Source organism: Chelonoidis abingdonii, chromosome 15 (genome assembly GCF_003597395.2).
Source record: "Chelonoidis abingdonii isolate Lonesome George chromosome 15, CheloAbing_2.0, whole genome shotgun sequence".
Lineage (NCBI taxonomy): Eukaryota > Metazoa > Chordata > Testudines > Testudinidae > Chelonoidis > Chelonoidis abingdonii.
In genome coordinates this window covers 4,105,796-4,129,946 of record NC_133783.1, presented here as the reverse complement: position 1 = coordinate 4,129,946, position 24,151 = coordinate 4,105,796, and the positions used below count along the sequence as shown (strand labels likewise).

Genomic DNA, 24,151 nt, shown 5'->3' with positions numbered 1-24,151 from the left:
AGACTCAATCAGCTGTAATGAGGTCAGATTACTGAATGACTCTCTGCTACCTTAATAACTAAATTGAATCCACACTTCTACTGCCCTCTCTTTCCCTGACAGCTGCAAGAAATGTGGCAAGTGACACCAGTAGCGGCTCTAGGTATTTTCCCACCCCAAGCACGGCAGGCAGGCTGCCTTCGGCGGCAAGCCTAAGGGAGGTCCCCAGTCCCGTGGATTCAGCAGCATGCCTAAGGGAGGTCCACCAAAGCTGCGGGACCAGCGGACCCTCGGCAGGCATGCCGCCAAAGGCAACCTGTCTGCCGCCCTCGTGGTGACCGGCAGAGCACCCCCCGTGGCTTGCTGCCCCCAGGCACACACTTGGCGTGCTGGTGCCTGGAGCCACCCCTGGCAGTAGCAATGGAAGTACCCTAAACACCAGCGCCTCCTATGTACTCATCTGACTAATGAAAGTCATGCTTTTGTCTGTGTTGTGGTAGAAACACTGAGCCACTGTGGAACATGCTAACACAAGTACTTGGACAATACTTTACAATAAGTGGCTTAACTATGCATTAAGCAAGGGAGCAAAGAAAGGACACAACTGTAGGCATTTCACTCAGCATGTAAGAAATCAATATATAGAAGTTGACACTGTTTCTGTGTTGCATATTTGGATTCTTCCCTTTGACGTTTCTGGAAATTGCATGGAGCATAAGTGTGATAGCACTCTCTGTACGGACTCTGGTTCTGTGGGAGTGTTCCATTGCATTGCAGGATTAAAAAATGTCCACTTATTGTAAAAAGCTCCCACTGTGGGACTTACGGTAGAAAATGCAAGATTTCTCTTTTTATTGCTTATGGCTAATAACATGTCAAGTTTCTCACTGGCTTCACTGATATAACCGGGGAAATAAGTAGAATCATTTCAAGGAGATTTGTCGTCTCATTACATGATAAGCTCTATGTCATAAACAAAAAATTAAATAGTAAATCTTAGGAAAGGAGGTGGAAGGAGAAATATGAATCTGAAAGGGACTGGATAATACAGCATATAAGTGTATACATAAATAATATTTATTGTTAAATGCTTAAAAACACTTGGCCAAATGGTTTTGCTTTTAATAGTCTTTTGCAGCATCAGGTGAGAGTCCATATCTATTTTCAATGTCAAAGTACCTTCTAGTATTGATGGTTTCCTTTGATGACTTCAGGGAATAGGTGTTGGAGAAGCATCAGGAAGAATGCTTCCCTTTTCAGCCAACAGCTCATTTTATCCTTTTTGTTTGCGTGCTTGTTTGTTAATTTTCCCTGCAAAAGTAACTGTAAGTTTTCTGTCACAGGCACATAGTTGTCTGTGGTCATATAACACTTGAAAGTGTGTCCAACTTCCTGAAGGACTTCCTGCACAAGGACAGGGATGATGTGAACGTGGAAATCGTCTTTCTGCATAAGTGAGTAATCTTTCCAACCAAAACCTTTCTTGCTGATCAAACAGGTCTGAATGTGTCCTAAAGAGTCCTTGGAGTCAGTGTTGGTTTGAGGGTAGAGCAGGGGATGATGAGACTGTTAAAGGGTCAAATTATTTGGTGAAGTTAGACCAGAGATATATTTGACCTGTGAGGTGAAATCCTGACCCCTTTGAAATTAATGGCCAAATTCCTGTTGACTTTAATAGGACCAGGACTTCACCCTGGGTGTGAACTTGTGATGCTTCCACTCGCTTTTTATAAGTCTAAGATTGGGATTTAAGGAGTCTTACTCCTATTGAATTTCAGTGGGATTTAGGTGCCTGACTCTCAAACTCTTTTTGACATTACCAGCCAAAATCTCTTGGAACCTTGCTTTTTCCCTGTGTGAAATGTTAAAATACTTACCTAACATACAGCACAAACCAAACATATATATAGGTGTGGTAATCTAGCCGTCCAGTCCCAGACCTGGACTTTAGTGTCCACCAGTCTGGTCCTGTCCCAAACCTGGACTTTTGCGTCCAAAGTTTGGGGGCTTACCTGAAACTCCCCCAAGCTCACTACCAGCTTGGATATTCTCGCTGCCACCAGATCAGGAATTAATCTATGGGGCCTGATCCCCCCTTTCCTCCCTCTGGTGTCCCCAACCCTCCCTTGGTGGGACACCCAGATTCCCAATCCCTTGGATGCTAAAAGCAGGGAAAATAACCCCTTCCCCCTCCTTCTCAGGCTTGCCTCGCGGCTAACCTGGGTGAAGGAAGAAACCAGCTTTTCTGCTTCCCTCAGGACAATGGAGATGCAAAATACCCACAGCTGGGCTCTGCCACCCCCCTTGCTCCAGGAACGAGGGAAAAACTGTAACCACCAGAGAACAGAGAGAATTCTTCGTCTCTTTCCCCGTAGTCTGCTCTTTCCCTGGACCCAAATAGGAAAATAGCCCACAGCCTGGCTTTTCCCTTTGCCTCCCTAGGAAAAGAACTTTCACAAGGTTTAACAAGAAAACTTTATAGAAAAAAAGAAAGAAAATATAAAACAATCATCTTGCATTAAGAAACTCAATACAGGCTCTTGCTTATAAGAAAATATAAAGAAACAGTCTGATTTAAAAGATAGCCCAATTAAACCAGCACAACAAATTAACATACAGGTAAATACACCCCAAAGACCATCATAGCTGAATTACTTTGCGGTTCCTGGGTACTTACAGATGTTTAGAAGAAGTATTAGGAGAGAATTAGAAGAAGACTTGTTTCCTCATAGCTAAGAAAACAACAAAGACCCCGAGTATACAAATTCCCGCCCCTGACTTTAAACAATCCAGTTCTCTGATTGGTCCTCTGGTCAGGTGTTCAGTTACCCTTTTCAGGTAAAAGAAACTTAACCCTTACCTACCTATCCATTTATGACAATAGGTGTGAACTACTATCTCTCCAGTTTATCATGACGACACAAAGGCCAAGATTGCATTATCAGGTCACATATTGCTGTTACAGTTTTAAAAGCCTTATTTCATCTTCCAGTGAAGATTTTTTAAGTGTGTAGTATCAATCCGTGAATACTTCCCAGTCTCGCTGTCAGTTGCTATTCTTCATTGATTGCACATTATCTGGTAGTTCATTGCAATATATTTTGTTAGATTACTGAGGCCTAAAAATCAGTTTCTAAATATTTGTATCCATTATTAATCAAAATCAGTTGCTTTCCTAGGGCAGGCTCAATATCTTTCTATAAGAAAGTCTCAAGACTCTCCAGGCAGTTGCACAAAATTTTTTCATTTCTTTTCTGCTCAGTGGGCCCAAATTCTGCCATCAGATGCACAAAAGATCTCATGTTGACTTCATTTGGAACCATATGCATCTAAGGGTGATATTTGACCCTAACTAATTTTAGTTAAGCCTCAGCAAAGACTGCATTGGTCTGGTATACAATTGCTAGATTGTTCAATAGGTGTTTGTGTTGTGGTGCATCCTACTGCAAGTGGAAACAAGTCAGCACAGAAGAAAAAAGGAACAGATTGGCCCTGCCTTGTTAGTTAAAACTTGACAAAACAAAAAACTTCCTACCATTCTCAAAATAATGTTTCCGCAGAAGAGGAGGCCTGACCAAGTATATTTTATACATGCAGTTAATAAATTAAGGAAGTAAATTCTGTACAAAGAATGAGAAGCCTTGATCTAATAGGAGGTACAAGAGAAATAGTTTAAATAAATTTCAAATTAATTAAATAATTAGTGAATAATAATTAATGAAGGATAATGAATTAAATACATATCTGAATTTTTGAAGAAATAAATACCATGACAGATCAGATCATCCCTGGTTATCCTGATTTGAACAGCATATTTGCCAACATTGAACAACTAATGGAATGTTGAGAAATAAATCTTGTTTTCCTATTGGTTACCACAATTGTTCCGACCTACAGGGGCGTCTCCAGCCCCCAGCACACCAAGCGCATGCTTGAGGCAGCAAGCCACTGAGGGCGTTCTTCTGGTCTCAGCGGGGGCGGCAGGGAGGCTGCCTTCGGTGGCTTGCCTGCGAGAGGTCTGCTGGTCCCTCAGCTTCTGGACCTCCCACAGGCACGGCTGTGGGAGGTCCGCCTAAGCAGCGGGACCAGGGGACCCTCCGCAGGCAAACTGGTAAAGGCAGCCTGCCTGCTGCGCTTGGGGCGGCAAAATGCCTAGAGCCGCCCCTGCCCACCTACTAGCATACTTAATAGTACTTGAAGCCTCTGGACTTCAGACTTGTGCTCCTTATGTTAAAGAAAAACTCAATAGTTTGTCACTAGATTTACAGATAAGTATATTTTAAAGAGTGCATGGCACTCAGAAATAAGAAATAATATTCCGACACACATTAATAAATACTGCAGAAGTTTTCTTTGGCTCTGGATAGTAGTTCTAAGTTTAGTTTATGGAGATTAATTTCTATCATGCAATCTATGGGGAAAAACATGTTAGGAATGCCCATTTATAGGTATGTGTATTGTCTATCTTCATCTCCAGCTTTTATCCCTCATCTGTCTAACAGTTGCAAGCTAAATTGCAGCAAAGCTGTGTTTTCTGATTCTAATGACATATTTCAAATATATGCTGAAACTTACCTAAAGAGGTGCATAACTGGCTGCTTTTCCAAACACAAACATCATGCAAGAGATTCTGCTGCATTTAATCTTCTCTTCAGGAGATTACAAACCTGCAGAAGATGAATACATTTTACCAGTTTTATGTAAATTAACAGAAATAGCCCATTCCAATGACTTTGTTAAAAGATGGTTGGATTCTAAAATTTTGAAAAATGACTGGCATTATCCTGTAACAAGAAGTGCTCCATGGTATGTTGCTGCTTTCCACCTCCCTTTTAGCTGCTCATAGATTCTGAACAGTTTGGAGAAGTCCAAGATGCACTCTGAATTGTAAAAATGAATGAGATGATGAGCACGGAATGATACAATCCATGTAGATCTATGAAAATGGTGCAGTCACCCTCAGGTATTGGAGCTCTCAGGTTTTACTGTATTAAACTATGACTACTAGCAAAACAGCAGTACTACAAAAACAAAGTGCTGTCGCACAGACATAGTGATGCTGCAAGCAGATAGAAATAGCAATTGCTTTACATTATTTAAAAATATATGTTATCTGGTAACATTAGTGATCGTGTTTAAGTCATGTATTTCCTGTCAGTTAACGACTGACTGGGCCACAACTTCTCCAGCCAGTCATTAGTTGCCTGGGAATGCCCTTCCCGTCAGCAATTTTGCTTAAAGGTAGTTGCTGTTTGTCACTAGCATCCCATTACACATAATTCAACATCAAATTGGCATGTCTTAGGGAGAGGCTATTAGAAATAGCTATTTGCTTGAGAGAAATATGGTGTTAACTGTCTTTTCCTATCAGGAGCAGCATGCATTTGTAAGTGCCATGAGCTGTTTTTGAATAAGTGCTTGCTGCTAAGTGCATTAATATCAATGCACTTTCCTTCCTGTCAGACAAAATGATTAAAAGGTTAAGAATCATTTGTGATGATTGGATAAAGGAAGTTGAAAATGCATAGTGTTGCTACCTGGCTGATTTTATAATATTGCCATTCAATTGGAGTAATGGATACAGTTGATATCCCTGGTAACTGCTCATGTTTTATTAGTGTAGTAAGTGACCATGTGGAACTTAATTTCCAAAGGAAATCTGGAGGTTCCAGCACCAAAAAAGGTGTGACAAACTTGCACCCACAATTGCATATTCACTTTCAACGATAGTTTATAGAACTCAGGTAACTGCCCATGCAGAGGATGGGTGGCTAAGCTGTTACTACTCATTTGAGCGTGCATTTGCAGTAAAGGCACACACAACTGCAAGTAAACATTTTATTTTATTTTATTGACGCTGTTTACCTGGCAAGTAAATGCTTGCTTTGTTACTAAGAGAGCTAGGTAGGTGTGGGCCCCATTTTTATAATGGATTACTTTTCATTTGACTACCCGCTTATGTGAAAATGACCACTGGTCAAAAATGACATGACAAAATTATTATGAATGCACTTAGTAACAGTTAATGCAATCTAAAGGTATTATCAGGTCCTCTTGGTGGCTGTTAACTTACTGTATGAATTATACAGTCTGACTGTATGACTGGAATTACATCGAAGTGCAGGTAGATAACTGTGTGGTCTGGTCTGAGTGAGCAGCCCATACACTAGGCAGATTTTCTTTTCACTCAAATAATAAGCTGCTGCTTTTGCATCCTTTGGTCTTCAATTCACATGCCAACAGGGATAGATTCGTAACGAAGCCGAGGAGTTTTTAGGGCTCAGTATTGCTCTTGTATATATGAACTGATGTTGCTAAGAGCACATCTTTGATGGATAATTTTGGTCCTATTTTCTAAGTTTGTTTGTGTTTCTTAATTAACCCGGGTGCAGTAGAGTTAATAAATAACGCTAGCTGCCAATATGGACCTTTTCTGTGCTGTTCTATATGATTCCTAGATCAAGGCTGTGCCAAGCAGTATGGATACTGAATCTATGTCAATGAGACAGAATAGTTACTCAAAGAGCGTAAAGCACCTCACTGTGTTTGAATTGATGGGAGTTGCTGTCATGGTTCCATGACTAGCTGTACCTCTGTCCCCTTTTCTGGTCTCTCTCAGTGCACTCCCTTCAGATGTTAGGCCTCATGCCTTTGTCTGTCCTTGGTGGAGTTCTCCAATTCTTCCTCTCTTAGACAGTCCCTGATCTACATTACCTTACATGCCAACTGTGATTACTCAGCAGGCTTGACCAGGTTAGGCATGTGTGAGTCTTGCTTCTGACCAGTGGTTAATACAGGCCACTGGACAGCTTTCTCAAACCAAAGTATTATTTACTCTTACAAGCAAGAGCAAAGCACAAGATAAGAGAAAACAGCTAACCCTGTAACCCTGACAGCTGCTACATTCAGGGAAGCTGCTCTTACCTCCGTTTGGTAGGCCACATTCTCATGTAAGTAGGGACATACATAGTGAAAGGAATGGAGCTTTGCTAACAGTAGGTGAGGCCCACTGTTTTCACCCCACAAGAAAAGTATCAATGGAATTTCAAACAGTTTAAAAATGAATACAAGAGTGGGACAGAAACATTGTGCAAACTGACTTCTTGTTTGTTTTTTCCCCCAATGTAGTATCTCCCCTAACCTTGAGCTGGAAGCTCTTTTTAAACGACACTTCACTCAGGTGGAATTTTATCAGGGATCAGTTCTCAATCCGCATGACTTGGCAAGAGTAAAGGTAATGATTCTGTTGATTCTCTATTTCTACTAGCTGTCTTCTCTTAAATAAGCAATTTCTACCTCCCATGCAACGTCCACTGAAGTTAATGGGAATCTTTTAGTTGACTTTAATAGGAGAGATCCTGTGGTTGTTAATATTAATGTTTAACATTTTAGAACTTGATGTTATAAACATCATTGGCACGCTTGCATAGGAGCAATTAGAAAACAGTTTTTCATCATTTTTCTATTGTCAGGTATCCTGAAAAAGTAAATACAATTTGAGATATTTGCTAACTATAATAAGATGGGTGTATTGGTAAAAGTACTGTACTCTATGCTAAATAATTCTGTCCTCTTAAAGCAAACCCTGAAGCTCAGAAGAGTAAAAGATACCAAACTTATATGCAGCATTACCCCATTTCACGTCCTTCTAATGGGACGTGAACAAGCTTCTTAAATCATAAAGATCTTTACCTAATGTTAAGCTGTTCTAGTGAGCAGAAATTAGGATTTTTGCCTGTTCTGGCTACGAAAGCTGTTCAGTCCATTTTTACACAACATACGCTGAGCTGAGCTCCAATCAGCAGCATAAAATGATGTCCTTGTAATGGCTATAAAATTCAGTCTTGTTATCTTCTCTCTTCCATCCCCTGCTTTACTGTGTGGGATTTGCCCAAATGTACTGAAAAAAAGTCATTTTGTTATATTTTAAATTTGCAGCTTTATGCTAACTAGACTAAGATTGATGATTGTAAGTTTTGCAAGTAGATTAACTTTGCCCCTAACATCAGTTATCTAGTATTATTTTTATTATGTTATTGCCCAAGGACCCAAACAGCAGCTCTGACTCTATTGTAATAGTCACTGTACAAACAACAGGGAGACAGTCCCTGCCCCTATGGGTTGAGGAGTCTGACTTGCAACATGGAGTTTTAAAACTTTGGCCTTTACCTCTTGGTGCTTCATTTTCGGAATCTCTGAAATAACATTAGTAATCAGTGGTAGTGGTGATAACTAAAGTATTTACCTACAATGAGCACTGTAATATTTAATGTTTGGAAAGTGTTTTGAGAAGTTAAAGTGATCAGCTCCATGTAAGTATTGGCACTGATATCATAACGAGTAAGAATCTACGTTTATACACAGCAAAAGCTATTAACTGTTGTTCTTGGTCCTGGAGGAAGAAGCTGATTTCTTAGAAGCCGGTGGCTGTGAGAAGAAATTGGAAACAAAGATTTCTATTTATGTTTGCTTTATTTTTTCGGTGTCTCAGATAGAGTCAGCAGATGCATGCCTAATCCTTGCCAATAAATACTGCGCTGACCCAGATGCTGAAGATGCCTCCAATATTATGAGGTAACCTGAAGAGTTTTTGAATATGGATGTCATTCTCGTTTCTGACTAGCAAATTGCTGGTGTCTAGGCAGACCATACCCACTTCTGTTACAGTTGAAAACTTCTCACAGAATTGCTTCCAGAGAAAGGAAGTTAATTTGAGGGAGTGCACAGAATTGGCTCAATAGCGTGGAGATGGAAGAAGTATAAGGTGGAATGGCTGGCTTGGGTATAGTATGTCCATGAGGGTGAAATGATGAAAGGAGGAAGTCCTAGCCCAGGTAACCAGCATAGGTGAGCTGCAGATCTTTTTGCAGCCAGTACCACAAATTTCAATCTGGAGAATGAGGATAAAACGGATGCCCACTGTGGCAAAGTACCTGTTTCTCCTCTGCTGGCTCAGTCCCCTTTTTCCTTGGAGACGCAGGCTTGGGCAAAGTAAAATCCTTCCCGGTCACGCAGGGTCTGGCTGATCCTTTTCTGAGGCAGTCCCTTGCTCTGTTTTTCTCCCCTTCTGGGAAGAGTGCAAGTCTTCCTTGCTGGAAGAGTTCACAGTCTTGTTGCACCTACTCACTGGCAGCTTCTCTCACTCCCCCCCTGCACTCCTGCCAGGGAGGGTTTAAAAAGGTCTCCAGCAATTTGGGCCAGCAGAACCTAATTAATTCCCTGGCAACCCCTGTTCCAGCTGAACCTTATTTCTCCATGGAGGAGGGAAGGGGGAGGGAGCCGCCTTCAGGATTCCAGTTTTATGGAGCAGGTAGTTGTGTTCATTGCTGTATTATAAAAAGAAGCCCTATATTCAGTGGGGGTCTGAAGTTGCCCTCTTTTTTTTTTCTTTGTTTGTCCCATCTTTTAGAAGAATGGAGCTGAAAGACCATATTAATGGTGTTGGCTCTCCCAGGCAGCAGAGGTAGAATGCCCTGCACCTCTATGCCATGGTGGGAAGGGGGGCAGGGATAGCTCCATGGTTTGAGCATTGGCTTGCTAAATCCAGGGTTATGAGTTTAATTCTTGAGGAGGCCATTTAGGGATCTGTGGCAAAAATCTGTCTGGGGATTGGTACTGCTTTGAGCAGTGGGTTGGACTAGGTGACCTCCTGAGGTCCCTTCCAACCCTGATATTCTATGATTCTATGTATATTAACAGTATTTACATAGCAGGGTCAATGGTTACTATTCTCCAACCCCATTAACAAATATCACCTGGTCTTCTAAAACCTAAAGAGAAGGGATGCCATTGTTAGTCTCACATAGTGGGGGAGAAGTAAGGAAATGGCAAAAGTAAGTTAAAATAAGGTTGAGTCCTCCATTTTTTGTATTTCGCTCATACAGCCTTAGTTTTCAGGAGACCAGTCAGCCCTTTTTAAAATTAAAATGTAAAAGATCCATTAAAAATTAGCTAATACAATGACTTGGCCAGTATTATAAACCACTTTTTTGGCTTGTCAGATGCTTGCATTCTATGAGTTGAAGGTAGATACAGGACTAAAATTTAAATAAATACTTCACCGCAAAAAGCCCAGTATGCCTGGAGTGTGGGATGCCTGTGGAAGGAGCAGGGTTTAAGTATGCTCATTTTATTTTCCAAAACGATATTGGGGATGTGATGGGAAAAACCTTAGCTTGAATTTAATTGCAATACATAGATTAAAGAGTATTCCAGAAGCAGATTAGTGTGTTCTTAAATGGATTCAATATGTTTTAATGTAATAAAATGTAAAAGTGCTATTGGGAATAGAATTATCTTGTGTGATCTCACAATAAATTAATTTGATTTGGTAAAACTGAATTAATTAAACACTTCAGTGAGAAATGGGACATTAATAGGGGGAGGGGGGCATCACACTCTTCTCTTTGCTCTTCAATTCTCCTCCCTACAAAAAGAGATTCAAACAACTTTATTGGACAACTTTATTCTCTAATCTTGTGAATAAGTCAGCAGTGCAAGTTTTCCCATCTGCCTGCAGTGCAGTTCTGGCAGCAGCTGTAATAAACAGTTGTAACAGACTGTTGCTCTCAGAAGGTATGTGTACTCTGCACGCTACACATGGGCTCTGACTCAGGTTGGAGCCCAAGTCCCCCTTTCATCCACACACAGATCAGTCTGACTTGAGTCCGCAAACATTGCGGATCCAGGTTCTTAGAACCCTGTTGGAGGGGTAGATCAGAGCCCAAGTCCAGCTGTGGAATAGATCCAAGCCCTGTCATTTTGCTGCGTGGATGCTGGTCAAGCCGCAGGTCTGAGTCAGAAGGTTTATGTAGTGCTGTGTGTAGTGCAGTGTTAGCATAGCTGTGAGACCCAGGTCCAGAAATTGTAAACCCAGGTTTACAGTGCAGTGTGGATGCTCAAACACAGACTCAGAAACACCAGGTCCACAAGCCTGCGTCTACAGGAAAAATGGCAGAATATACAAGATGTCCATCAGCTAAAATGTTAATTTTTGTCTTTCTTCTTTTTTTAAGAGTAATTTCCATAAAGAATTACCATCCGAAGATAAGAATTATCACTCAGATGCTGCAGTATCATAACAAGGTAATGAGAAGACCAAGGGGTCTCGCTTTTCTGAGATACTGCAGTCTCCCACATCTACTTATTTTAGCTGCCTAAATGGAAAGCATTTTTCTTTCTCAGTGGGAACATGTGAATACAAGTTGTCATGAAATCCACTAAAGAGTTAATTCTGTTGTGTTTAGATATGCCAGGGACCTTATCAGAACCCTAGGATATTTGTTATCCTAGGGTGCTGAGCTTCCGCAGCTCCCATTGATTTCAGTTGGGCTTGTAAGTACACACCTCCTGTGAAATAAGGCCCAACTTGATTCACTAAACCATGTGTGATGCTAGTATTACCTATACAGATAGGAGAGTATATGGGATTACTGTAGAACAGTGGTTTTCAACCTGCAGTCTGTGGAACCCTGGGGTCTGCAGACTATGCCTAAGATTTCCAAAGGGGTCCACACCTTCATTTCACCTTGAATGGTCTCGTGAAATATGTATTAACTTCTATGCTAAACAATCTGTTCTATGTTGTACTTATTTATAACACCCTGATTAAGTTTCCCAGACCTGAAGAAGAGCCCTGTGTGCCTCAAAAGCTTGTCTCTCTCACCAGCAGAAGCTAGTACAGTAAAAGATATTACATCACTCACCTTGTCTCTTTATAACTATAGCTAAAGAAGTTTAGGTCTGCTCAGGATCCACCTGGTTTTACACAGCATGATTTTTGCTGCCTGGGTTGTCCCCTGCGCGTACATGAGTGGAGGACAGCTAACATATAGAATTTGGTCCACCTTCTTTTGTGGAACAGAATCATGCTATTTCTGTATTTTAAAGGCCCTCAGTGGGAAGCATGTTGTATTAAAAACACATTTTCTCTTTATATTTCTAATGAAAATTAATGAGGAAATAAAGAAAAAATGATGAATGGTGATAATCAGATTATCAGGAGGAGGAAATATTTGTGTTCATGTGCATGCATACAAGTGTATGTGATAGAAGGATGAAAGTGGCCACTAGAGTTTTGCATTTCACAAAATCCTCTAGAATGTTCTGTAAAATTTTGAGTTTCTTTAAATTATTTTGAGTTTGGCAAAACATGTTTTTCTCAGTTATTTCCCAGGAAAATTTGATGTGAAATCAATTATATATGGAAGTACCCATATAGATCACTGGCTGATTGTTTTTGTCCATTATTTCACTGTGCACTAGTCCCATAATCAAAAGCCTGAGAGAAGAGGCTCCTTACACCAGGCTCTGTGCTTATTTGATTCTGGGAGTGGAAGAAACCAGAAAAGTACAAGTTATACCATACTGTTCAAGGGCTGGGCTAGATTAAAAACCTGTGGTTGATTTCTGGGGTTTATGTGTGTTTTTTATTTGTCCGGGAGTAGCTGAGATTGCTGTAAGAGGGTGTATACACAGATGTGGGTGCAATGAAAACTTTATAGCACTATGTAACAACTTCAGTTTTGTTGATGAACCTTACAAAGCCTCCCATCCAGTTGACAGAAGGTCACCATAATATGAGATCTTGAGGGATGCTGGGAGGTTTTAAACTGAAAGGTGTGAAAGTGGAGAAGTTCCTGATACAAAAATTCTATTGGAAATATTTTGGTTTAGAGGAATAGTGATTTAAACCCTCTAGTCCAGTGATGCTCAGACTGAGGCTTGGAAGCTGCAAGTGGCTCTAATGTGTCTCCTGTGGCTTTTTGCAGCACATGATATTAAAACAGTATGTGATTTTACTATGTTATCAACCAATTGTAAAATACTTGGTCAGTCATTTTCTTGTGAGAATAATTTATGAAACAATTAATTCACACTATTGTAGCTCTTTTGGGTAATATTGATCACTGAGGTCTGAGTATCACTGCCCTAATTGTATTTTTACCTTCTACAGGAAAAGGATGTCCAGCACTAAAGGAAAAGATTAGCTGTCACTTGGTTGACTATTTCCTGTGTTAGCGGAATGCACGGAAAGTATTTGGGGTCCTTTACCTGTGTTTCTTCCTTCAGGCCCATCTGCTAAATATCCCAAGCTGGAATTGGAAAGAAGGGGATGACGCAATCTGTCTTGCTGAGCTCAAGCTGGGTTTCATAGCCCAGAGCTGCCTGGCACCGGGCCTCTCGACAATGCTAGCCAATCTCTTCTCTATGAGGTCATTCATAAAGGTAACATCTTGTCTCATTAGAGTGTGTTAGCCTGGGATTCAATTTGGCACGGGGTTGAGTAGAGAGCACAGCTTAAACTCAAAACAGATATGGACACATTAACCAGTTTGGTGAAACACACACATACTACACACACAAATTCTGTTATAAATTGGGCAGTGGGCCAGGTTCTTAAAAAATTATGTTTTTATTTTTATTTGGCACATCTATGGCCATTAAATGATTGTTCAAAGCACAATTCATTTCAATTCTTTTTTTAAATAAACCACATGTTTATCTATCAGGAAAGCCTCTGCTGTTAAAACAAAAATATGACTTATATGCATCCCATATGGCTCCAAAGCGCCTAGAGAAAAAGAATGATCATTTTGCTCTTTTACATCAAGTGGCTAGTGGACCTCTCACTGTGAGAATAAATATGGACCATGTGTTTGTACTTAAGCCCAAACCTCGTGCAACATAATTCCTTTATTTATTTCTCCTCAGTCAAAGAGTCCCTTAGGGCTTTATTTGCAAAATCTTGTAGTGCTGTTGTTCCCACCCTTTTGGGGCAACAGTACCATCTCTCTAGACTAAGATCTCACCTGAGTTAGGCCATGTCTACACTAGCATTTTTGTTGATAAAACTTTTGTCGGTCAGGGTGTGAAAAAACACACTCCTGCATGACATAAGTTTCACTGACAAAAGCTCCAGTGTGGACAATACTATGTCAATGGGAGACACTCTCCTGCTGACATAGCTACTGCTGCTCATTGGGGGTAGTTTAATTATGCCGGCGGAAGAGCTCTCTCCCATCCGCATAGAGCGGCTACACAGGAGACCTTATAGTGGCACAGCTGCAGTGGTACAGCTGGGCCACTGTAAGGCGTGTAATGTAGACATAGCCTTAGTCAGTGTTCCTTTCCTCTTATTCTGTTTTCAGGCATTCTTGCTAGACATAGAGGTTGGCCAGTTTCCAATTCTGCATTTGTGATCAGGGGCCAGGACACGATGGAATGTGAGGTGGGCCATGGCTCCTGAAGTCCATCATGAAAGTGGGCAAGGGTTTCCTAGAATACCAGGTGGGAAAGACAGGAGGACTGTGGCCAGTTTGGGTGCACGTTCCAGTGATTGGGAGCCTTCAGTGCAGTGCTGTCTGATATTTATTCTTTTTGCATGAGATAGAAGCTGGGGTTTCTGAGACTGCTGTGAGAAACTTTTTTTTGAAGTTCCCAGAAAGTCATCATAGATCCTCAGGGGCTGGAGACTCTAGTGCGAGAAGCCATCTTAGGTAAGTATATGTGGTCAGAAGAATTCAGCTTCTCAGTATGGAAGCCAAATTATATGAAAGCAAACTTGGCCTCCTCACTTTAACACGTGCAGTTAGACCCTTTGCTTCTTTTATCAAACCATGAACTTTAACTCCTTTATCTTCACAAGCTCAGCTTTGCTGAACTCTCTCTAGTTCATTGGCATGCTGCAGCTCTGAAGTTAATCACCTCCCTTCTTTTATCCCCAAAAGAAAGTTTACCAAACACAAAGCAGGTGGTTGTCTCTTCCTTTAATTATATTCTTTAGGACTGCTGTTCACTTGAGGGTCACTGTGTCATCCCTTGCTCTGCTACTAATAATTGTTACCAGAATCTGGGACACTCAAAGGTGTTGAGCTTTATCTGCACTCACACTGGCATATACCAGCTTCCTTGTGGCACCTTTCTAGGGACGGGCCCTTCTCTTTCCTTGCTCTTGACCCTTCATGTAGGCAAGCTCCACTGTTCAGTTTCTGCATTCCTTAGGGTCGGAGGTGAGTCATCCTCTCTCAGGAAGGGCATGTGTGTATCCTCAGTAACCACTGCCTCAATGCAGGTTACTTTAAATTTAAACAGTTTTCACTGAGAAAATTGGGGACAGCATCAACAAGAAAAAATCATGGCTTGGGAGGAAATTGAACCACTTAGATCTTGTAGTTATAATCTGTCTATTAAGCAGGATTAAAAATTGTGCATCTTGACATTAAATTGTCCCTCTTGCCATCAGCATATGTCTCTTTCAAGGCTCAGTGGGATACCAGCAACCTGTTCTGCCAGTCTCTTGTCCCTCTTCAAGCCACCCATTCTGTATTTCCTTCATTTTGTAATGTATTTCCTCCCTTTGTACACTCCTTTTCAGCAGTGTAATGAGATGGGACTGACTGATCAGCACTGGGTTAACTTTATGATTTCTACTACAACCTACAGGCCCAATTATGCAAGGCTCTGAGGACTTTCACTGAGGGTTTACAGCCTTCTGAACTTCCACTGAAGTCAGATGGAGTCTTGCTGATTCTGACCAGGTGTTTCTAGTTGTATAGTATAACCATGGGAAGATTGGTTTATACTGAGGCAGCAATGTTGCTGATTCTTATTGTGCCTGGCACTTAGATACTATTGTGCTGTGCAGAGTACAACAAGTGGATAGATCATAATTTCTGTTATTCAGTTTCTGGGAGGTCAGCAGGCAAAGAGAACATTTTTGTGCTCCTAACAGCAGGCTATTCAGATTCTGTCTCTGCAGTGTTTTAATCCTAAAACACTGTATCAGCAGTGTTTTAGGATTAAAACAAAAATATATAGTTTTATCAACGTTTTGAGAGAAAACAGTTAATATTGGCTAACATCAATTTCTGCCATCATGACTCAAAAACAATGGATTATTCATGTGGGTAACTGGGTGTAGATATTATCAGGGAGTTCAGATTTCTGAGTTTGTTAATATCTGGGGCAAAACAAACACACGAGAATTGATGCATATTAAATAAAATCAAAATCTCCACTCTGTCAATGCCAAGATGTCGACTGTTTTTAGTTGAAATAACATTCTCTCCCAACAGACACAAATTTGTTTCATCTCAGTAACCATTAATTGATGGAAATTTTGAACCAATACAACACTCAGAGCCTTTGCAACTGCAAGTGGACTTGTGATGATATGGATTGTCAGGAAGGGCTATATAGGAAAGGGAGAAATACATTCATAAGCTGCTAACTGAGAGTCCCTTTCTTTCCATTGCAAAGCAGCACTCTTTCTAGAACATTTAATTCAAGAACTGTCAGACCTTTACAAATTCTTTAGGCAAACACTATTAATGGAGTTTTATACATATGTAAGAACATTGCCAAAAAATCTTACTGAAACTTCTGTATTAAAAAAAAAAGTTTGAGGTGTGTTCCCCATTCTTTCTAACATGATTCGAAAGTTATTTAATATGTTGTAAATGTTTGGTAAGTCAAAGACAAATGAACTTCATTGGTGGTGATCTTACACACATTTAGTTTGTTATACCTTAGTCTGCAGCAAAATGATTTGTGTAAACTGTCTGCCCAGCATTAAAGATAAAACAAATTTATAAACCTCAAAATGTTATATTTAAATCTGATATTTTCCTTTTGGTTTTATAACTGTAATCTCATATGGAATAGTTCAGTTTGCTCTTGGCACTAAATTGAACCAAGGGAAAATTAGTTCAAAAATGTTGCATAGCATTCAGTTGTAACAGAAATAGTTCTGTAAATAATTAAAAGGAAGAAGGAAAAAATGCACAATAAAAAGATTTAAGAGAAAACAAATCAAAACCATACAGTAAGGTATATTTTAATAGGCCCATTCTTTTTATTATGTTGAATATTCTCCAGGTTATATAAAAAAATGAAATGATATGCCTGTTCATTGTATACATGATCTCCGCACTAGATAGAAATATTGCTCTATAGATCAATTAGAGCAATTACTGTTTATGGTTTGGATTAACAAACATTTGTTTACCATTGTAAAAATATTTTTAAAAGTGAGTAAATAAAGCATGGGATTACTAAGGGCCAAATTTTGCCCTTGGATACAAGCATGCAGTCTCATTGAAGTCATTGTGCTACATGATTTATTTGTTTTACAGAGTAGAATTTGGCTGCTGATTTCAATAGGAGTCTGTAAATTATGAACCATCTTTGTACCTCCCTGATGCTTGAGTCACTGGGCATCATTTTGGTCATGAGGAATAATTTAGAGCAGCCCCATGGGTCTACTAAGTTACATTGGCAGCAAGAGCTACCTCTTTTGATAGCTAGCATTAGTGATGTCCAGCCATGCCTCCCAGCCTAGTCAAGACTGAGCTGGGTGTGCTAGAGACGGCATAACCAGCTCTATGCCACTCAGGCACTTACCTGCTCCATAGGAAACTCCAAGCTGGCTTTCAGGTTAGTGTTTGCCCCCAGAGCAGCACAAAACAGTCTTGGAGTGGGGGAGAGGATCTGGCCCTAAAACTTCATTCATGACCAGGAGATCATCAATCAACACCACCGGTACAGTCTCAATTACTATACGCAGGCATAAACCCAAGCAGAGTGGGGCTGAGGAGATGATGCTGGAGTAATTTCATCAGAAATTTCATGGCAAAATTTGAGACAGGTTGACAGGCTCTTGTCATCTTTAGGGTGTGATGCAAGATTCCTTTGTTTTGGAGAGTCTTCAGTTGAGTTGAGGAATGTCACAGGCCATGTATTGTGGGAAATAAACCATTTAGATCTGATTCAGCTAAAGGATGTGGCTTCAGTTTGTGTGCATGGGGACATCTGTTCCTCTTTCTTGTACTGAAGTACATCAAAATGTATACAACATATCCAGATACTGTAGGGAGGGGACCTTAGAAATATGTATAAAATTTTAGCAAAAGCCAGCTTGAGTTGTAACATTTTATTTGCTGTGAGACCCTCAGGATGAGGAAATGATGAACAAAACGCATGGTAGTTAACTTTTGTATGCTATGCCTAATGTGTCCAGTACAGTACTTGGGGAAAAATAACCTAAGGTATTTCCCTAAGTGCCATATATGTGTTTTCTGACATGCCTAAATCAGTTCAGGATCTATTCATTGCCTTTGAAAATTGGTGTGAGAGTCAACTATGAATATAGTACATTGAAACTGCCCTTGGATGGGAATAAGAGCCGCACGTGCTCTTTGTCATATTGTCCTTTCCTAAAGTATATAGTTACTAAGCCAGTTAATCATTTGAATACATTACCACCAATTTGCATTAACAAGAGTATTTTTGTTCGATGTGTAACCTCCTCTCCTCCCCACCCCCCAACCTGGCTAATGCCCTCCCTGCATTGTAAATTTTGTGGTTAACGACTAAAATAAATTCTATGGGCCTATTCTCCTCTTAGTTGCATGGGGGCAATTCTCACCACTGCCAGTAACTGAGGGGAGATCTGGTTGTCATAGTATTTCAGTAGTTGTTTGGTGTAGTATAAGACTCCACATAAGCACGTACAGATCATTTGCGTATACCATGAAAAATGCACATACATCTAATCCTGTCCAAAGTTAGAGCTAACCTTGATTTACACATCTGATGTTAGATACAATATACCCAGGTTTCATTTTTACATCTGGTTCTGTGAATAAAAATCCAGCATTTACATCTGATTCTCGAAAAAATATCCTGTTAGTAGGAGTATTTGTCTCTCACTATGGAATTTATATTGCTATTGTTGTTTCTTAGCTCTGATTAACAGAGACATTCAATTGAGTAAGAAGGTAATGGTTATTGTATAAGACTTAGTACTAGGCAGTTTACTTCCAGGATTCTAAATATATTGAGTTTCAGTCTCAGCTACAAATGTGTGAACTATTTTTGCCAAACAACGTATTAGTCAGTTTTTCCCTTTTTCCTGATGATGAACAAACAGCATTATATCCATGCTTAATATATAATAAATCTATAATCACACGACCAGCTCTGTTAGATTGAAGGAAATTTTGTGGGGTGGTCAAACATGTTGCCCTGTCTTTTTAGTTCTTACCAATATGGGGTAAAAATAGAGGAGAATTGATTAACTGTTGCTCTTGAGAAGGAAAGTGACTTACGGTAGAGAACAAATTGAATGGATCTTGAGAATCTTGACTGGAGTTTCCTGGCAGTTCTAGAACATAATCTCACTAGGAGGTAAAGGTCTAATTCTGAGAGACATTGGGCACCTCTTAGACCCAGGCCATGCATTTATTTTAGAAAAAATTGCACGTATAAAAACATTCCCCGTTGTTTTTTCTAGACATCTAGTTTGTAAACACAGGTTCCATCTTTTGGGTACCTACTTGGATCATAGGAGGTTCATGCACCTCAGCGGAATCCCGCACATTTGGTCATTTATATTGAACAAATACATTAGACCAAAGGGACCAAACTTGCTAATTCTAAGAGCACAAAAATGTAAATATTTAAAAGTTATTTTGAAGCTACAATAATCTGAATCAATCATATTTATTTTCCATGTTTAATATGGTTAAAATGTTTAGCAACTTGGTATATCATTTTTTCCCCTTGTGAAGTAGGGTTGACTGTCAATATGTGTTCAGGACAAATGTATGGCAAAAGATGAGACAATTTTTCCTCTTCAGAATGGTTGAACTGATTCTCAGCAGTGTTAATGAGGTGTGTTCTTTTCTGCATCATGGTGGACTGAGCTGACATTATAGCTGGCCCTGTAGCTATAAAAGAATTTCAGATTGGTGCTTCCTTAATCTTTATGAGAGGCTTATTTTTTGATTAAATGCAAAATACAACACAATATCCCAAATCAAACCAACTCCTCCATCCTCAGTCTCTTTCCTGCTGTTGGTTCCTATTCCTTGACAGCCCTGAAGATATTAGATAGGGTCATTAAGTTCAGGTATACTTGATCTCTTTGATGTAACTATTTATTTCATTACATTGAGAAGTGCTATGAACAACATAGATCAGTTGAAACTGCAGAGCTGCTGATAATTACACTCCACAATGTGGGGCTGGGTGGCTTTTTTAATAATATTAATGGTCATACTTGTGATACTGGCATCATTTTTTCATCCCACTGTCACTATTTATCACTGGTAAGTGACAGCACTATGTAAATATGTTTGATGATATCAAGATTGTTATCTATATATGGATAGAGAAGAAGGTAGCAACATTGCCATTTATTTTAAAAAATGATTCAGAGGAAAATTAAATTTCTTCTCTTGGGGCATACTATGTCACTTTCCTGCTATTCTTCAGATGGGCTATTGAATCGATGGATAAGGTATATTACTATTATCCAGGAAACCACAGTGGTAATGTAATAGAGGAGCGGAAAGATGGGCTTGTAGTTAAGGCACTTAATTAGCACTCAGGAGATTTGGGTTCAAATCTCGGTTATGCAATAGTCTTCCTCTGTGACTGTAGGAAAGTCACATAATCTCTTCTCTTCTCAGTTCCCCATCTGTAAAATGATGGTATTTCCTTTTTATCACCTTTTACTTATTTTTTTCTATTTAGATTGTAATCTGTTTGGGGCAGAGACTGCTTCTTACTGTGTGTACATAAAAGCACAGCACAGTGGGGCACCAATCTCAGTTGGGGCATGTAGGCACTACCATAATGCAAATAATAAAGAAGAAAATGTGTATCACCGAATCTGCATTTAGGACACTATTTGGGGGAAGTTATAAAAGATTCCTTGTTGGTTCAAATTAGTTAATGACTGTTTCATCAGAAACAGTTAATTGTGTGCACCTTCTTGGTGTCTCTAAGATCTTATATTGCATACATCTTTGTAGTAACTGTCTAAAGTGTGTTATACTTGCTTAGCCTCAGTGATAAAAATGACAGGGTGACCTCTGAATGCTTTTCTTGAGCTCATTTGGGGCAGGCTCTTTCAAGCCGTGATACTCCCATTCTCCATAGGAACAGGGCAATGCAATGCATTCTGTCATCATCCCTAGATATGACAGTGTATAGATGAGTGAAGGAGGAAGTACACAGTCAAAAAGGGAAAAGGTATGATGAAACGCCTCCTTGACCCTCTTAAGTAACTATTAATGTTGCTTTTAATACCATCGTTAGCCCTGATTAGAAAGGGAAAGATTGAGCATTTGTAGCTTCAGCACAACAAAAACACAACTTTCCCAACTGATACTTTTTCTTTTGGATGTAACTTATTCTTTTACATAAATTGCATTATCACAAGTGCCAGTAGATTATCTTTAAAAGGTAATAAGCCAGACTTCTCCTAATTTATCCATCTCATGAGGTCTCCTTCAGGTTGCGTCTGTAGTTAATGTTAATGAGCCATCTTTTTTGGTTGCACCATGTTGGCCTTACTTACATGACTAGGTGCCCAATAAACACTGGACATGCTGAGGAAGAGAATACTATGTCATCAATATGGGGTAAAAGTGATTCTCTGCTGCAAAATATTGTGGAAGTGTACAACTCCCATTGACTCCCAGGGAGCATTTGCACCCACAGATCTGTGAAGTTAGGCCTTTAACTGTGCCTTTAACTGTGCCTAGAAGACTCAGGTCAGGCTAGCTTTTAGCATATGACTAGCCAAATCAATCTGAAACATTCAAGGGGTTAAACAGTTGTTTTTGTGTGTGACTGGAAAAGAAGAAATTAGACTAGTCAAGCTTTTGTCCATTGAATGTGCCAAGTTTTTTCTCATTTTGTATCTCAGAACAGCTAGCAACTTGTTGGGGGGGAAAGGTTCTGTTTAATTCTTAGGCTATCAGATTCTTGAGTAATGAGTAAATATGCTCGTGTGGTCTCTTGAGTCTCTCCAATAAAAACATAAAACATAAAATTAAAAGACAGGTTGATTTCCAGTGCAGATTCCCCCCCACTCCCAACTTCCTAACTAATCTTTCTCCTGAACACTTATGAAAGGCCACATTGGCTGATCTGAAAATGCACGCAAGAACAACCTACATGTTTGGCTCAATCTAAAACCAGGCAGTTAATGACAATAGCAACTAATTCCATCAATTGGCAAATGTCCCCTAAATCAAATACCTGCTTTTTTTCCCCTAGGGCAACACACTTAAGAGGGTGACATGAATGGGGGTCTAGTTAGAAATGACTCTAAAAATATGTAGAGCTAGATTACAAAGTCAGCATAAAGCTCTTGTTATGAAGAGTGGGAAGCTGTCTCCCTCCTGGAGAAGCAGCAGGATAGATTTTGCCTTAGGATACCATCTCTTCTGAGCCTGATCGGTGTGCACTGGGGATGTACATTCAACGCTGGCAGTGAAGATAACTAGTCTTACCTGAGGACTGGTCAAAGAGGAGATTGGGGCCATAATACATATTCCCCTCCATTCTTTCCTAGCTTAATATTGGGTCATTTGTTTCCTGAAGGTGGCACAAAGCAAACAGGTCCTACTCATAAGGACCACTACTGTGATCAGCCCTTGAATGAGCCATGCAAGGGAGGAGAAGCTTCTTGTATCTCTCTCAGGTGTCAATCCTAGTCTGGCCCAGAGAACTGAATAGAAAATGCTGTCCCTGCTATAAAATTCTAGAGTGTGATTTTAAAATGCCAACAAAAGATTGTCATTCCTAATCCAATCTATACATTGAATCCTCTTTCTGAAAGGAGGCAGGAAGGCTAGATAGGATGCACTAAGCTGGTTTTACAGAACTCAGAGTCTCTGAAGACACAAAAGCCTACAATATACAAGAGGTGACTTTAAGAAAATAATGACTTTTTATGCAAAGTAACTGTATTAGTTGAAAACAGTGAGGAGTCTGGTGGCACCTTAAAGACTAACAGATTTATTTGCACATAAGCTTTTGTGGGTAAAAAAACCCACTTCTTTAGATGCATCTGAATCTCACATGGTGACCCAATCAGGAATGTAGGATACACAAGAATTATTAGTAAATATTCCATTGCAGGGTTTCTAACTAACAGTAAGTGTTAGTCTGTATCCACAAAAACAACAAGGAGTCCAGTGGCACCTTAACGACTAACAGATTTATTTGGGCATAAGCTTTCATGGGTAAAAAACCCCAAAAGTTGACTCAAAGGAAAGTTTAGAGCATGTAAAACACACCTACTTTTGCAGTCCTAAACATGAGCTATTTCTTCCTAATCCTCAGTCATGATCATCTCATGCTCTGAAGCTTGAGTCCTTGTAGGTGTGTGCGTGTGTTTTTGCGGTGCATTTCTTATTCATTTAAAAATAAACAAAAAAGGGCTTAACCTCTAGATTATGGGGGAAGGGGAGGAAAGTGTTCATATGCAGTTGACCAAAAAAGATCTGGTCAAGGTTTGAATTTGGCCCATGATGCAGAAAATAAACGAACAGAATAAAGGGAATAGCATTTGAGAGAAAGTAATAGACACAAGAAGGAAAGAATAAATAATGGGATCTAACATGATCTGCTTTGCTCTGAAATGCTCACTGCAATTGTAATATATACCCCTTGTGTTCTGCTTTTTAGTTTAGAGCATCATGGGAGTTCTCCTGCATTTCCCTTGCTTTTAACATGGGGTGGTGATAACTTTTGTAGTACTCAGCATGCTACTGAAGCAAAAGACCAGTCTCCACAAAGAACTAAGTTTTTGCCTGATGTGCTTCACCCATTCTGTCATCAGCAGAGAACATCAGAGAGACTCTAAGAGTTTTTTTCAAGAACACAAGGTATTATCTAAATTCCAAACTTCTCAAACTGGCAACACTCCACACAGATAACTATAAACGGGAAATAAAACCTGGGACTCAGTTTTTGATATGAGAATAAAGTATCAGTTTGGCTTTTTGAACTCCCAAATACTTAATAGAGAGAGATTTGTGCCTTCTGCTGGAATGCATTTGTTTGGCAAACAATCAGAGGTTTATTGCTGAAACCATTTACTCTGAAATGAAATATCTGCCCATTGGCTCATCTTTGGTAGTCCACATAGTGTAGAGAGAGAAGATATAAGTATCCAAAATCTGCCGTCAGGTTGTTGTTTTCAATAACAAGATGCTATCTTTATAACAGGAAGGCTGCACCTGAAAGATTTTAATTTATCTGTTTTAAAATTTTAAAATCAAAGCTCTTTCCATCACTGAGAATGCACTGGTATTAATAGTTAAGCTAAATTCAGTGTATTTATTTGATTGCAGAAGTAATTACTATAGCC

General features: G+C 39.8%; 1 protein-coding gene across 17 annotated transcripts in view; it reads left to right on the top strand.

Moving 5' to 3' along the window:
- Window positions 1-24,151, top strand: part of KCNMA1 (potassium calcium-activated channel subfamily M alpha 1) — a 902,086-nt gene that overhangs the window by 690,644 nt on the left and 187,291 nt on the right. For all 17 annotated transcript variants that reach the window (XM_075072755.1, XM_075072754.1, XM_075072751.1 and 14 more), the window contains exons 10-14: window positions 1,323-1,433; window positions 7,108-7,213; window positions 8,471-8,553; window positions 10,995-11,064; window positions 13,051-13,206. In XM_075072755.1, coding sequence (XP_074928856.1) covers window positions 1,323-1,433; window positions 7,108-7,213; window positions 8,471-8,553; window positions 10,995-11,064; window positions 13,051-13,206 — 526 coding nt within the window. The remainder of the gene's footprint in view (window positions 1-1,322; window positions 1,434-7,107; window positions 7,214-8,470; window positions 8,554-10,994; window positions 11,065-13,050; window positions 13,207-24,151) is intronic.